Source organism: Rhinatrema bivittatum, chromosome 5, assembly GCF_901001135.1.
Source record: "Rhinatrema bivittatum chromosome 5, aRhiBiv1.1, whole genome shotgun sequence".
In the NCBI taxonomy this organism is placed as follows: domain Eukaryota; kingdom Metazoa; phylum Chordata; class Amphibia; order Gymnophiona; family Rhinatrematidae; genus Rhinatrema; species Rhinatrema bivittatum.
In genome coordinates this window covers 94,236,057-94,252,011 of record NC_042619.1, presented here as the reverse complement: position 1 = coordinate 94,252,011, position 15,955 = coordinate 94,236,057, and the positions used below count along the sequence as shown (strand labels likewise).

At 45.1% G+C, this 15,955-nt stretch overlaps 1 protein-coding gene across 1 annotated transcript in view; it reads right to left on the bottom strand.

Moving 5' to 3' along the window:
• The window catches only part of PAN3 (poly(A) specific ribonuclease subunit PAN3), a 315,850-nt gene that overhangs the window by 132,601 nt on the left and 167,294 nt on the right, over positions 1-15,955 (bottom strand). Inside the window, exons 10-11 of the mRNA XM_029602606.1 lie at positions 8,450-8,566; positions 8,251-8,352 (exon numbers count right to left, since the gene is read on the bottom strand). Coding sequence (XP_029458466.1) covers positions 8,251-8,352; positions 8,450-8,566 — 219 coding nt within the window. The remainder of the gene's footprint in view (positions 1-8,250; positions 8,353-8,449; positions 8,567-15,955) is intronic.

Genomic DNA, 15,955 nt, shown 5'->3' with positions numbered 1-15,955 from the left:
AAAAAAACCTATATTCATATATACAATTCACCATAATAGTAATAATATTTAAACTTCCATCCTTCTTAAACTTATAAATCAATATACAATGAACTTGCGTAGGTTAAGGATCCGAAATTATGGAGAGTATTTAAAAAGGGAAACTTTTTTTTTTTTAAAACAATAAAGGCTGACATCTAACAACCACTTATCTTTTACGTAGTTATGGGAGAAGATGTAAAAAGGGGTTTTAGATGTAAGAAAACTTTTCAATTGCTCAGAAGTGAAGAATATATTGACTTCTGCTCCTTTCTTTAAGAAACATTTACAAGGAAACTTTAATTTAAAAGTATAACCCAATGTAATAGCCTGTTGGCGAAGGGTTAAAAACTCCCTGCACCTTTCCTGGGTGATAGGAGACATCAGGAAAAATTTTTACATTTTCATTATAGAAAACAATAGGAAACTTTCTAAAGTTATTTTTCATTATTAACTGAACAACCAACAATGATATTAACGATACCAATAACGTAGCCCTGTCAATTATTTCTGTTGCCGAATCTTCTAAAAATTCAGTTAAATTTTCCTGTATATTTGCTCTGTTTGCTGTTGAGGTTACTTTAGGCAAAAAGAAACATTTATTTATAGCAGGTAAATTTTCTTCCTCAAAACAAAGGACTTCCTTCATAAATCTCTTTAAAGAAATATATGGGTTTTCGCCCAGAACTCGTGGAAAATTTAAAATCCTTATGTTTAAGTGTCTAGAAGCATTTTCTAATGTTTCCACTCTTCTTGCAATGAATTGATTATCTTTAACCACTGCGGCTTTAAACTTTAAATGTTCTTGCTCCTTTTCCTCCAGTTTCACAATTTTCCTTGAAACTTGATCAAATTTCTTCTGAAATTCAAACGAATTTTGGGAGCCTTGAGATGCCAATAACTCCACTTTTTCGCTTAATTGGTTTACAGCAGATGCAACCCCCACCATCAGGTCCCATAATGCAGCCATAGTCACAGTCTCAGGGCGGTCTTGGATTTTCAGAAGTTTAAACGCTTGGGTAGTTACTTGTGGTAATGGCAGGAAAATATCCACTGGACTTACCCCAGCAGCCCCTTCTCCCTGTCCGCATCCAGATATTCCCGTGCTGGTTCTCACTTCTCCCGGGACAACCGAGTTTATAGAAAGTGTTTGAAAAGTTGCGGTCAGCATTGGCGTCTCTGCCTGTAACCCGGAAGGAGTTCCCACTTCCAGCGCATCAGGTTGAAACACCAGCCCCGTTCCATGTGTCGGTGCTGCTCTTTGCTCTGGACTCAGGGTAGTCTCCTCCGGAACGGAGTCCTCTCTCTCAGTTCGCCGCTCCAAGGGCTCCTCGACTCCTGGTACATTTATGGTTGAGGAGGTAAGGAACCGGGTAATCTCCTGTTGTAGTACTGATATCGGTGGGAGTGTCGAGGGGTAAACCCTGATTTTACCCTTCTTTTTAGGTGGCATATTAAAAATTTAAGCAACTTTTCTCAAAGAAAAAACAGGAGCTACTCGGCGCCAGCTCTTAACGTGCCACCATCTTGGATCCTTAACTTCGTTGATTGAATATAATTCCTTTTATCTTTATTCCCCCTGCCGCTGAAGCAGTGTGTTGCGCTGGATATGTATTCAGGCTTAATTGATTCAGGGTAGTAACCGCCATAAGAAGCAAGCTACTCCCATAATTATTTAATTTGCCCAGACTATGTAATTCATTCCTTGTTGGTTGTTGCCTGAATATAAATCCTCTTTTCCTCTTTCCCCCCTGCCCTTGAAGCAGAGAGCTATGCTGGATATGCACTGAAAGTGAAGTATCAGTCTTTTCCCCCTGCCGTTGAAGCAGAGAGCTATGCTGGATATGCACTGAAGTGAAGTATCAGACTTATTTGGTTTGGGGTAGTAACCGCCGCAACAAGCAAGCTACTCCCTATTTTTTTTTTTTGTGAATGCATATCCTTTTTTTCCAAATTTCCTCATGCTGTTGAAGCATAGAACAATGCTGGAGTTGCATTGACAGTGAGTATGTTTATTGAATAAGGGTATTAATCTCCAGGTTGTAGCCGTAATTCCCGCAAACTACCCCCATGCCTCTTCTCTTCATTCATATCCTTTAGACTTTATGGATCCACAGTATTTATCCCATGCCCCTTTGAAGTCATTCACAGTTTTGGTCTTCACCACTTCCTCCGAAAGGGCGTTCCAGGCATCCACCATCCTCTCCGTGAAGAAAATACTTCCTGACATTGGTTCTGAGTCTTCCTCCCTGGAGTTTCAAATCGTGACCCCGGGTTCTGCTGATTTTTTTTTCAATGGAAAAAAAAAGTTTGTATTTGTCTTTAGATCATTAAAACCTTTCAAGTATCTGAAGGTCTGTATCATATCACCTCTGCTCCTCCTTTCCTCCAGGGTGTACATATTTAGATTCTTCAATCTCTCCTCGTAAGCCATTTGATGAAGACCCTCCACCTTTTTGGTGGCCCTTCTCTGGACCGTTTCCATCCTGTCTCTGTCCCTTCGGAGATACAGTCTCCAGAACCGAGCACAGTACTCCAGGTGAGGCCTCACCAAGGACCTGTACAAGGGGATAATCATTTTCCTTTTCTTGCTCGATATTCCTCTCTCTATGCAGCCCAGCATCCTTCTGGCTTTAGCTATCGCCTTGTCACATTGTTTCGCCGACTTCAGATCGTTAGACACTATCACCCCTAGGTCTCTCTCCTGCTCCGTGCACATCAGCCCTTCACCCCCCATTGAATACATTTCTTTCAGATTTCCACACCCCATATGCATGACTTTGCACTTCTTGGCATTGAATCTCAGCTGCCATATCTTCGACCACTCTTCCAGCTTCCTTAAATCCCGTCTCATTCTCTCCACACCTTCCGGCGTGTCCACTCTGTTGCAGATCTTAGTGTCATCCGCAAAAAGACAAATCTTACCTTCTATCCTGTCCGCAATGTCGCTTGCAAAGATATTGATCAGGACCGGTCCCAACCCCGATCCTTGCGGCACTCCACTTAACACCGCTCTCTCTTCAGAGTAAGTTCCATTTACTGTCACACATTGTCTTCTGTCCGTCAACCAGTTTGCAATCCAGGCCACCCCCTTGGCACTCACTCCTAAGCTTCTCATTTTATTCACCAGCCTCCTGTACGGGACCAAATCCAAGTAGATGACATCGAGCGCTCTTCCTTGATCCAATTCCTTAGTCACCCAATCAAAAAAGTCGATCAGATTTGTCTGACAGGACCTTCCCTTGGTGAAACCATGCTGCCTCTGGTCCATCAATTCTGCTGCTTGTAGATAATTCACAATTCTTTCCTTCAGCAGTGACTCCAATATCTTTCCCACCACAGAGGTGAGGCTAACCGGCCTGTTTAACTCCTTTTAGGAAATGGGACAAATCTGGATGAGTTGATAGATGGATACCGTCCACTTCGGCTCTGAAGTAGGAGAGTGTGACTACTTGGACCTTGAGGGAGTTGAGTGACAACCCCTTCCTCATACCGTCCTGTAGGAACTCCAGAATCATGGGATCTTGGCCATCCCCGGGAGTATCCCGCGGTCCTCGCACCAGGCTTCAAATACTCTCCAGATCCGTATATGTATGACAGATGTTGAAAACTTGCGCGCATGGAGTAGGGTGTCAATCACGGCCTTTGAGTAACCGCACTTTTTCAGGCGAATCCTCTCAAGGGCCAGACCATAAGAGAGAATAGATGGATCTTCGTGAAGAATCGGGCCCTGCCGGAGAAGGTCCCTGTGTGGAGATAGGCACAGAGGGCTCCCCACAAGGAGTCTTTGTATGTCTGCGTACCATGGGCACGCCTTGGCCAATCTGGGGCCACTAGTAGAACTAGTCCCCTGTGTTCTATCTTGCGGATGACCTTGGCCAGTAGTGGCCATGGGGGGAAGGCATACAGTAAGTCTTCCTCTGGCCAAGTCTGGACGAGAGAATCTATCCCTTGGGAGTGTGGCTCTCGTATGCGGCTGAAGAACCTGGGATCTTGGGCACTGAGATCCATGGCTGGGAGGCCCCAGCGATTTACTATCACTTGGAAGGCTGTGGTCAACAGCGTCCATTTCCCCGGGTCCAGGCTCTCTCTGCTGAGGAAGTCTGCTGAGACATTGTCTTTTCCTGCAATGTGGGAGGCCGAGATCCCTTGTAGGTTTATCTCCGCCCATGCCATGAGAGAGTCTATCTCCAGAGACACCTGATGGCTCCTGGTTCCTCCCTGGCGATTGATGGAAGCAACCGTTTTAGCGTTGTCCGACATTACTCGAATCGCTTTGCCTCGGAGTCTGTGGCTGAACTGCAGGCACGCTAGTCTGACTGCTTGAGCTTTCAGACGGTTTATGTTCCATTCCGCCTCCTCCTTGTTCCATTGTCCCTGGGCCATCAGTTCCTGACAGTGGGCTCCCCACCTTCGCAGGCTCGCATCCATGGTGAGCAAGATCTAGTTCGGTGGGGATAGGCTTAATCCTCTGCTTAGGTGGTCTTCCTGTAGCCACCACTGAAGCTGAGAACGTACCTCTGCTGGTAGTTGGAGGTGAATTAATTTATTTAGATTTATATTCCGCTTTTTGCACTTTTTCAGCACTTCAAAGTGGATTACATTCAGGTACTGTAGGCATTTCCCTATCCCCAGAGGGCTTACAATCTAAATTTGTTCCTGAGGCAATGGACGGTAAAGTGACTTGCCCAAGGTTACAAGGAGCGACAGCAGGACTCAAACCCTGGTCTCCTTGTTCGTAGCCCACTGCTCTAACCACTAGGCTACTCCTCCTGGGACAGTGGGCTCCATTGTGACAGTAAGGAGCGCTGGAGCGGTCGCATGTGGGCCCTTGCCCACGGGACGACCTCCAGGGTTTATGCCATGAGGCAGAGGACTTGAAGATAGTCCCATACCTTGGGGCGTGCATTGCTCATCAATCGTCATAATTGTTCCATCAGTTTCCTTCTCCTCAGGGGAGGGAGGAAGACTTTGTTCTGTTTGGTGTCGAAATGGGCCCCCAGGTACTCTAGAGATTGATAGGGCTGCAGACTGCTCTTGCCCGTGTTCACGACCCAACTGAGTTCCTGCTCTAGGTTCTTGACTCTGCTGGTCACCTGCCGGCTCTCTTCCAAAGACTTTGCCCTGATCAGCCAGTCGTCCAGGTAAGGGTGTACCAAAATCCATTCCTTCCTCAATGCTGCCATGATCACCATAATTTTGGAGAATGTTCGGGGGGAGGTTGCTAGGCTGAAAGGTAGTGCTCGGGACTGATAATGGTGACCCAGTATCACAAAGCATAGAAAACACTGTGATCTTGATGGACTGGAATGTGAAGGTAGGCTTCGGAGATGTCCAGGGAGGTAAGGAACTCTCCTGGTTGTACTGCCATTATGGAGCGAAGAGTCTCCATGCGGAAGTGTAGTATCCGCAGATGACGGTTGATGTTCTTGAGATCCAAGATGGGTTGGAATGATCCTTCTTTCTTGGGAACGATAAAATAAATGGAATAGCGTCCTGTATTTTGTTGGGGTGTAGGAACCGGAGTTATTGCCTTCAGCCTGAGTAGTCTTGTCAGAGTGGCTTCTACTGCCAGTCTCTTGGTGTGGGAGTGCAAGGGTGACATCATAAATTTGCCTCGAGGGATGCTGCGGAACTCCAGAGAGTAACCTTCTCGAATGATGTTTAGTACCCATTTGTCCGATGTGATCTCGACCCATGTTTGGTAGAAGAGGGCAAGTTGACCCCCTATTTCCTCTTCCTGTGGATGGGTCGGCCCATTCTCATTGGGGAACACGGCTGGAGCCTGCTCCCAGGCCTGTTCCTCTCTTGGTCTGTCTGTTCCGAAAGGGCTGGGACCTTCCGGAGGGACGAGGTGCCTGGAACTGCGAGTTCCTGGAGGGTCTAAAGCGTTGCGAGCCTCTGCCCTTTGTTCTTCTGGGGGAGAGGCACTGAGATCTTTTACTACTATCTACCGGTAGACGAGGCACTGGGGATTCCCCCCATTTGCTGGCTAACTTCTCCAATTCGCTTCCGAACAAGAGAAATCCTTTAAAAGGCATTCTTGTGATATTTGCTTTACAGGTTGCATCAGCAGACCAATTCCATAGTCATAGTTGTCTCCTGGCAGCCACTACCGAGGCTTTGCTCTGGCTGAGGTACCCACCAGATCTGAGCTTGCATCTGTCAGGAAGGCTGCTGCAGGTTCCGTCGTCTCACTGGTATACGTTCCGGAGTAATTTGCCTCTCTCGAGAGGAACAAGCAGGAGCCTGCCACCAGTGCGCCACAGGAAGCAATCTGCAGTGTCATTGCTGGTGTGTCAAAGGCCTGCTTAAGAATGGATTCCAATCGTCTATCCTGAGTATCCTTCAATGCAGCCCCTCCCCTCAATAGAAATGGTTATTCACTTTGAGACAGCTCAGAACATGGTGTCCACTTTCGGGAAACGCAGGAGTTCCTTGGTCGCTGGTTCCAGAGGGTATAGGGCTTCCAAAGCCCGACCCCCTTTGAAGCTGGCCTCCAGGACATCCCACTACAGTCAATCAGTTCCTGGATGGCTTCCATCATTGGGAAGTAGCATGAGGCTTTACGAATGAATGGACACCAGGATGGGGTTCTTCTTTAGTTCCGCCATAGGATCTGTGCCTGGAATACCCAGAGTATTCAGAGTCTGGGAAACAAGGGCTGGTAATTCATCCTTGTGGAAGAATTGAAGGATGGCTCGGTATGGTTCCAGGCCTGGAGAGATTTCTCCTTCTTCCAGGGAGCCGCCATCATCATATGAGGTGTCTGGGTCCCTGTCAGGGAAATTCTTGGTAAGGCAAGGCATGTCTTGAGGCATCCGAGCAGGGCCGGGAGGATCCTGTGCTTCCGGCAGGGATTGAGCCCAGGGCGCAGCCGGGGCTGATTGTGCCTGAACGAAGGCTTGCAGCCCTTGGAAAAAGTCTAAGCAGGAGAAGGTCCCTGGGTACATGTTAATCCCAGGGGGAGTCAGAGTAGAGGCCCGAGGTGCCCTCTTGTGAAGAAGTCATCTCGGCGATGCATAGATCCGGGGAGCTATCGTCTGTAGCAGTTCCAGACCCATCCGCTGACAGTGAGGGACCAAGCTTTGGTTCCCCCTGGGCTTCTTCGCAATGCTGACACAGGCAGGACGACTCTTATGTGGCAGGCTGTGCAAAGAGAGTGCCTTCTGGCCTTCTTGAACGACGGTGCCATAGCATCTATGTCTAGGCACACAGGTACTGTGCTCCGTTGGGCGCGCGGTGTGCGCACATCTGTACTGGACGCGCACAAGTTAGGTGCATCGGCCGCCCAGCTTGCCCCGCGCGTACCGCTGGCTGAGAAGGGAAGATGGTGCCCCCGAGGGTCTCCACTTGGACCCCTGCACTGGGTCGGGGCCTAGCCAAACCAGGGCTGCTCAACACGTTGGTGCTCCCTTTTTTTACCTCGCCGGAAGGAAAAACAGAATCGGTACGGCAATCCGAGCCTCGGAGACCAGAGACCTGAATTTAAGGTTTTTTTGCTTACGTGGTCTCGGTGCTTACCGATAGTGTGCCAGGACGGTCTCCAGCTGCAGGGGGAGAGGGCTCTGCCTTCACCGCCGCGCTCGGATGTGCACTCACTGTCTTTCAGCCACTCTGGGGGCTAAGTCCACGCCAGTAACCGGCTACTGGACCAAGGCATACCTCTGAGGGATATCTGAATCACCTCAGGAATTCTCAACTGGGGGAAGGACCCTTAGGTTTCACCGCAGGAAAGCGGGGCTCGATCTTCTTTAAGGTAAAATTTGTTTCCTTTTCTTCTTTGCTGTAATTCTTAACACTATTCTAGTGAGTGGGATAGTGTCCGCATCTGCTAGGAGACGGAGAGATACTGAAGAGCTGAGGTTACTAGAGTGCCATCAGCTTTGAAATCCGACTCAGTCTCCCATCTGCTAGCAGAAGAGCATATAACCCACTGGTCCTGAGTCCATCTGGCCACACGCTAGGAAATGTAGTTCATGCTTGATACCACCTGTTTTAGGAACGAGTAGGACTGGGGAAAAAACCTATCTGCAACTGTGGCAGCAATAGAAGGGAGCAGATCTGTTGTGAGGATTCCAATGTTAACATCTGGGACATCATATGTATATATAGCATAGGTTAACGTCTTTCTTCCCTTCATGGGAAGTCAATCCAGACTGCTGTTAAATCCACTGAATGTTACACCTTAGCTACAACTATGGTCAAAAGATTTTATATATGTGTCCTTACCCCACTTCCTTTTAGTGAAATAGGCATCAGCACTGGGATCATTAAAGTGTCTGCTCATCATGGTTTCTCCTCCAGCATGAAAATCATATGCAAACACAAGAGCTTAAAAAGAGAATAAAACATCTTTATTTACAAGGTTTCTACAAAATAACATGAATATAAATTAAATGTATGACAAAAGGTCTAGCAGATAACTTACAGTGTTCTCCAAATGCTTTAGTGGTAAATACTTCTCGCAAGGTTACAATGTTTGAATGCTGAATTTTTTTCCACATATCAACTAACACCATGCACTTTGTGTTTACAAGACGAAAACCTATCAACATAAGAATAATTTAAGAGAATTGTGTTTACAGCTTTGTTGTAAAAATAAAGTTTTATTATAAGTTTTTATGTAGGTCAAATAAACTTTAAACATACATGCAGAAGTGGGAGACAAACATTTTTGGTTTGGACTGTACAACCTTCTTCATATCACATTCTTTTCTAATCAAATTTGCTGCTCTTTGTTTGCATACATTAATCTCCTGAAATGTATTTAAATTGTAAGGAGCTTGTATATCCCAGAAAATATATGAAAAAATAATTCAGACTTTAGTTTTGTACACTGCAAATTGAAACTGATGCAGGAAGCTTCTGTTTCATTGAAAACATTTAATCAGCAAGAAGGAAAAATTCTTTTATCAAAAAATATATACTAAGGGATAGAAAAATTCAAGGTGCCAGGTTGTTCAGGCACCTAAAATGCAGTTTTGGGTGCCTACATCGAGGACTAAGGAGCCACTTATGTGGTCAGGACCAGACAGCTATTTCCAGAGTGTGGAATCATTGCTATGGCAGAGTTTGGCACTGAGCTGCCAGGACCAGCAAGCTACTGCCATAGCAGGGCCTGGGATCAAGGGGCTATCACCAAGGCCAGAAAGTTACCACTGCAGTTGTGACTAGATAGACACTGCCAGAACCGAGCCACAGAGAAGAGGCTATAGAAATACAAAGGGGAGAAAAGCTAGATATATAAAGACGGAATGGAAAATGGGAGAAACATAGAATGGGAGGAGAAGAAAGGGGCAAAAAAGTCAAAGCAAAAAAATAATAATTATAAAAAAAACAAGTAATAAAGGCAAAAAAGATAAAACAGTTTGCCCCCTGGCTCCAATTTTGGCTGGCATCTAGGTTTTCCACCATCGTATATACTTTATCTTAAAAGTGCTGCACAACAAAAAGACTGGAGCCCAGTGGATCTTCATAATGTTTAGAAAGTAACTACTGTACTGCATTTTTATAGACTGGGTACAACATTTCTGAATTAATGAGGGAACGACTGGGTCAGGCAATTATTTTCAATAGCCATTGAGCACTGAATTGATTGCAGATGCTTGTTGGAGACTGAAGTAGACAGTTTCACCACAGATAAAGCAAGTGTCATAATCCAAAGGGGTAACTAAACATCAGTAGTGCCTTTGCTATAAGGAAGCACTGCCATATCTATCATTAGATGCTCCAGTCAAAAATATTTGTGCAAGAAATTCTCTCAGTACAATGCTCCTTGTTGTGGGTACAATCACTTATCTAAAGAACAGATATATTCTACAATAAAACAAAACTGTTTAACTGGAGTAGGTGGTCTCTAATGACAGGGGAGCATAAGTCACTAGGGATGTGAATCGTGTGCCCGATCGTTTTAACGATCGGGTTCGGCTGGAGGGAGAAAAAAATCTGATCGGTAGAGATGTGAATCGGAATATCGCTAATTTTTTTTTAGTGAGGCCCAAGCCGATAAAAAAAAAAAAAAAAACCCACCCCGACCCTTTAAAATTGACCCTTAGCTTCCCCCACCCTCCTGAACCCCCCCAAAACTTTTTACAAATACCTGGTAATCTAGCGGAAGTCCCGGGAGTGACCTCCTGTTCTTGGGCCGTCGGCTGCGCTAATAAAAATGGCGCCGATGGCCCTTTGCCCTTACCATGTGACAGGGTATCCGTGCCATTGGCCGGCCCCTGTCACATTTTTAAAGATGGTGCCGGCCATCCAGTGCTCCTACCATGTGACAGGGGCCGGCCAATGGCACGGATACCTTGTCACATGGTAAGGGCAAAGGGCTATCGGCACCATTTTTATTAGTGGCAGCCGACGGCCCGAGAAACGGAGATCGCTCCCGGGACCACCACTGGACCACCAGGTAATTTTAAAATGTTTTGGGGGGATCGGGAGGGTGGGGGAAGCTAAGGGGGCACTTTTAAAGGGTCAGGTGGGTTTTTTTTTTTTAATTGGGCCATCGGCGCCATTTTTATGAGTGGCAGCCGATGGCCTGAGAGCGGGCAATTGGTCCCGGGGCTTCCACTGAACCACCAGGTACATGTAAAAAGTTTTTGGGGGGTTTGGGAGGGTGGGGGAAGGTAAGGGATTAGTTTTAAAGGGTCGGGTGGGTTTAGGGGTTGTTTTGGTGTGCCGGTTTTCCCACCCTCCCCCCAAGTAACTCCCTTTAGTGGACACTATCCCGATTAACGATTTTTTCATGATAAATCGGGGGAATTTCTATTGTATCGCACTCTAACGATTTTTGACAATTTAAAAAATATCGGACGATATTTTAAATCATCAAAAAACGATTCACATCCCTATAAGTCACACATATGGGTCATGTCACTCCATCTTGTACTGGTACGAAGAATCCTTCCAGAGCTTTCTCGGAAACCTTTCTAGGCACATACATTATTTTACGTTTCCAGCAAGGTGATAGTAAGAAAATAAAGGTTTGGTCAAGTGGCTCGGAAGAAGTGCTGTTAAATGCCAGGTGGAGGTCTTGGGTTCAATTTCCAGGAACGGACTCTACTCGGCAGGATAGCTGGGGATGGTGTAAAGGAAACATTTACAGAACCTGGTGGGGTGGAAGGTGGGAATGGAGTTTCTGCCATTGCCCAGTAACATCCAGTGACCAAACTTAGGGCCTTTGATTGCAGGGTCCTGGACAGAACTCTGGAGCATAGCTGCTGGTTGATAACTGTCACTGCAATGACTAAGTGAGATGAGAGGAGGGATATAACACCCCTGGGTAGTTATGATTGAAGGCTGATTGTGTCGAACCGAGCCCTCATTCCAATTGAGTTAGAAGCTCAAAGCAGCAGATGGAAAATACCAGGCAAACAAAAAGAAAATAAGTGGAAGACAAGGGAAGCACAACTTAACACCACCACAGGCCACAGAAAAGCCAGGTTAGAATCAGCAGGCTTTAATTCCCCAGTACTCAACTAGGTCAATGCCAGCCTATTATCACTGAATAAGATTATAAGGAGAATTCAAGGAAAAGATAAGGAAATTACAACCTAGCAACACCACAGACCAAAGACTAGCTGAGTTGGAACCAGCTAGCTACAACTCCCTAGATAGCAACAGAGTTTATGATAGCAGTTGATGATGGCAGGGTACCATCCAGCAAGGTTACGGGATTTAGGCAGCTGGATGTTCAGGCAACAGCCTCACTAGTCTTGGTAGATGTTTAGATTATTACACAACTTGGTGTTAAAGATATGGGCTGGGGGAGGGCAGAAATGTAAAGGAAGATATAAGGGGAAGCTGGGTTTTGGATTAAGTATGGGAACTTGTGTGCTCATCTACCTAGGATAAAACGTGATAGCCTGCAGACAGTCAAACATTTTTAGTTGGGATTCACTCTTATCAATGTAGACTGGAATGGTTGGGCAGGCTGGATTAGCCAACTGGTCTTTGTAATTATCTTCTGTTATATTACTATGCATTAGTGGACATGTAAACTTTTAGTTTAACAGTTAGCTAAGCTTAAACGAAAAGTTATAGAGAACAAGTCTTCAAGAAGTGGTGGGCTGGCTGTGTGGCTTTTTACAGTGCTGTCATCAGAGAACAACTATTACAGGGAAGCAATTTTGCTTTCTCTGATGATAAACAAATGCAACAGAGTCACACACATGGGACTCCCTAGCTAATGACTGTCTTAAAAGAAAAAAAAAAGGTAAAGACAAGAAAAATAGATGCTAGGAGACAAACAGGAAGAGATTTTTTGTGAAGGAAATCTCCAGTTGTGTCTTTTTTTTATTTTTATCTTTTTATTTATCTAACATAGAACAAGATAGACAAAACAAATCAACAAGCATGCAGAGGCATGGCTTCAGGAATGCTTTCTAACAGATTATTAGAAGGGGTATCTGTCTGGGGAGGTTGTTTTTGTTTGGTATACATGCATGGGTATAGGGTTGTGCATGTACGTGTATGTATCTGAAGACTGTAGGTATGGGGGAGTAAATGGGGGGTGAATGTGTGTGGGGCGTTGTGTGTGTGTTTGGGCGGGAGAAGAGAGGGTTACAGCATGGGCCTTGCCATGCCCTTCTAAGGTTAGAAATGCAGTCTGCTAACCAGTTACAGACTGCAAGGCCTGACTGACCTGTTGAGACTGAAACACACAAAAAGTTGGGTGGACTTGGCTCTCATGCAAACCAATGTGTCAAATGCCACCTGGCTGAGAAAAGAATGTTATAAGAATGACTGAAAGACAATGAAGTTTGCAAGATTTCCCTGATGTAGGTGTTTTACACAAAAGTCCAGACAGTGTTGTAAGGTGAACGATTCTCTTCTGTAGGAGAGTACTGGATACAACATTTTGGAGTTCGGAAGAAATACTTTTATTTATCGAAGTACTTTTACTTTTATTTATCGAACCTGATGACTTGAAGGTCTTTTCTAAAGGAGACGCTCAAATACTGTCTTTTGGAGTTATGAAATGGTATCACTTATTGAATTGTACTAAATTGAGAATATAGAGATTTTTTCCTTCAAATTGTAATCTTTAACAACCCAGAGTTGGGGGAATTTTTACATTAAGCTTGGTTAAAATTTCTCTTGGGGGGAAAAAAATACTCATGATTATAAATTCAGAAGTTTGATATCTCTAATATTTCCCTTATTCAATATGAATGGCCCCCAAAATACTTCCCAAAACATGTTTAGCCTTGCTCATCTTGAAAACATTCTTACCACTGTCTACTTTGTGGCTTGGAGTTTCCCACATTCTATATTATGGCGATTCTAATTCTACCTTGCTGTAATCCTTAGCCTTGTTGCGTTTCTGTTGCTTTGTCTTTTGTTCTCAGTGTGGCCCCAGTATAATGGTCTTGTTTGTTTGTGCTTCCCTATTCTGTTTAGCTCCTTGATGAGGCCCTGTGTTCTGGCCTCATCATCATCATCATCATCAATATCATTTATTTATTAAATGCTTTTCCAGCACACGAGATCAGAGCATGTTACAGAGTAAACAAGCAATAAATCAAGAGCAAAGTCAATGAGTTTTGCAAGAAAAACAGTAACAGTGGAAAGGATACAATAAACAAGTCAGCAGCAATGACTACATAGTACGATCAATCAATTTCAGCATAACGTAACCTAGTAGAACAGTAGATAAAGCAGCAAATGGCATGCATGCACAAGCACGGTCAAATTTGGCATTCAGAACAACAGCCTGACAAACTGTAAATATGGCAACAACACATATGCATAGAGTTGGTCGTGCATGCTAGGGAAACACATCTCCCCTAAGACACGAAGGCCTCAGTGAATAGCCAGGTTTTCAGTTTTTTTTGTGAAGGTCAGAAAGTCCAGAGAGCATCTGATGGCTAGTGGCAGGGAATTCCAGAGGGCTGGGACTGAGCTAGTGAAGGTTCTTTTCCTTTTGCTGATGAGCCAGATTTCCATGGAGGCCAGCACTATCAGGTGAGTATTTAGTAAGGTGCGTAGTGATTTGTGCAAGAAAATTCAATTGGTCATATAGCATGGGGCCTGGTCTTTGACAGCTTTATAGGACAGGACCAGCACACTTTAATGATGAGGTGCAGGACAATCAGCAGCCAGTGAAGAGACTTAAGAAATGGAGTCACTAGATCAAATTTACTGGCACTGAGCAGGGTTCGTGCTGTAGCACTCTGGATGAGCTGCAAACAGTGGGTAAGTTTTTTTTTAGAAGGCCCACATAGAAGGAATTTCAGTAGTCTAGACAGGAGATGGCATAGGCTTGAATGATGGTAGCATAGGCAGGTACATCAAGGAATGGATGGAGATGTCAAGGTTGGCAAAAGTGGAAAAAGGCAGTCTTGGCAACAGATCTTATCTGATATTTCATGGTGAGCTTGGAATCAAGTATGAAACCCAACCTCCGGATTTGGTGGTTGTATGGTATCACAGATCCTTCCAAGGGTACCTTAGTTGATGCTGGAGGATGATCTGATTTACCTATCCAAAGTACTTCTGTTTTTTGTGGGTTGTTTCAGTTTGTTGCGGTGTAACCAATCAGCAATGCTCATAAGGCAGGTATTTAGGTTCTGGATGGCTCGGACAGGGTAGACACCTAGAGTGCAGAGGAGTTGAATGTCATTTGCATAGATGAGTAGAGGGATATTGCAAGACCTGATTAGCTCACCCAATGGGGCCATATAAATGTTGAACAGAAGGGGGAAAAGAATGGCGCCTTAGGGTACACCATATGGCAGAGGGTGGGAAAGGGAGAAGGCCTGGCCTAGGAAGATGGTCTGAGTGCAGTCCTGGAGGAAAGACCTGAACTAGGCAAGAGCTATGTCAGAGATTCCTAGTTCTGCCAGGCAGAATATGAGGATCTCATGGTCAACTGTGTCAAATGCCGCCAAGAGGTCCTGAAGTACAAGGAAGGCTTGCTGACCACAGTCTAGGTAAAGTTGCAGATCATGAGCCAGGCAGATTAGGGCTGTTTCAGTACTGTGGAAGGGTCTAAAGCCAGCCTGGTGGGTGTCCAATTTGTTTGTGGTGTGGAGGTGCTCTGTTAGCTGTTGTAGGTCTGCTTTTTCTTAGACTTTACTGAAGAAAGAGAGGCTGGGGACCGGATGGTAGTTACTGAGTTTGCTTGGGTCAAGGTGAGGTTTTTTTGGGTTTTTCTAGAGTGGGTTTTTGGTATGTGCTCTTCTATCAGTGAGCTGTTGATGATGGTCTGAATATGAGTGAGAAGCCCAGTTTTGACCTGTTTGATGAGCCAAAAGTAGGTTTGAGATATGTAAGGATGGAGTCCACTTCATTAAGAGTTAGGGGTCAGGAGGAAGAGAGAGGCTGAATAGTTGAATCTGGGTTAGGTTGCTTTGAGAGGACCTTGTTGTTAGTGTTGAGCTTTGCTGTGAGTTTGGAGATTTTGTTTGCAAAGAATTCTGCTAGTTTGTTCAGTAGGCATCAGTGTGGAGGGATGAAGGTATGGGTACTGCTATTCCAATGAGTTTGACGATTGTGCAGAAAAGTTCTCTTGGTGAATTTGCTGCTTGAGAGATGGTTATATAATAAAAGGTTCTTTTGGCCTCTAGTATGGCTTTACGGTAGGTGGTCTGATGTTCTCTATAGGTGTTTTTAGTTACTTGGGATTTTGATTTTTGCCAGCAGCGCTCAAGTCTTCTGCCTGCTTGTTTTAGTTCAGTCACCTCAGACGTGTACCAAAGAGTGATCTGGGGTTCCTAATGGTAGTGATCCTTGACAGGGAAAGTGTATTTAGAGTTTCCCTCAGATCAGTGTTCCAGCTGCCAATGAGAACCAGGACGGAGGTAGTTTCAGTGGGAGCCAAGGCGGACAGGGCCTGCGTTTTCTGCAGGAAGATTTCTGGAGTCAGATGTACCATAAGTCTGATTAATTACAGGAAATGTCTGGTAGTGGTCAAATTCATTGGTGACATTAG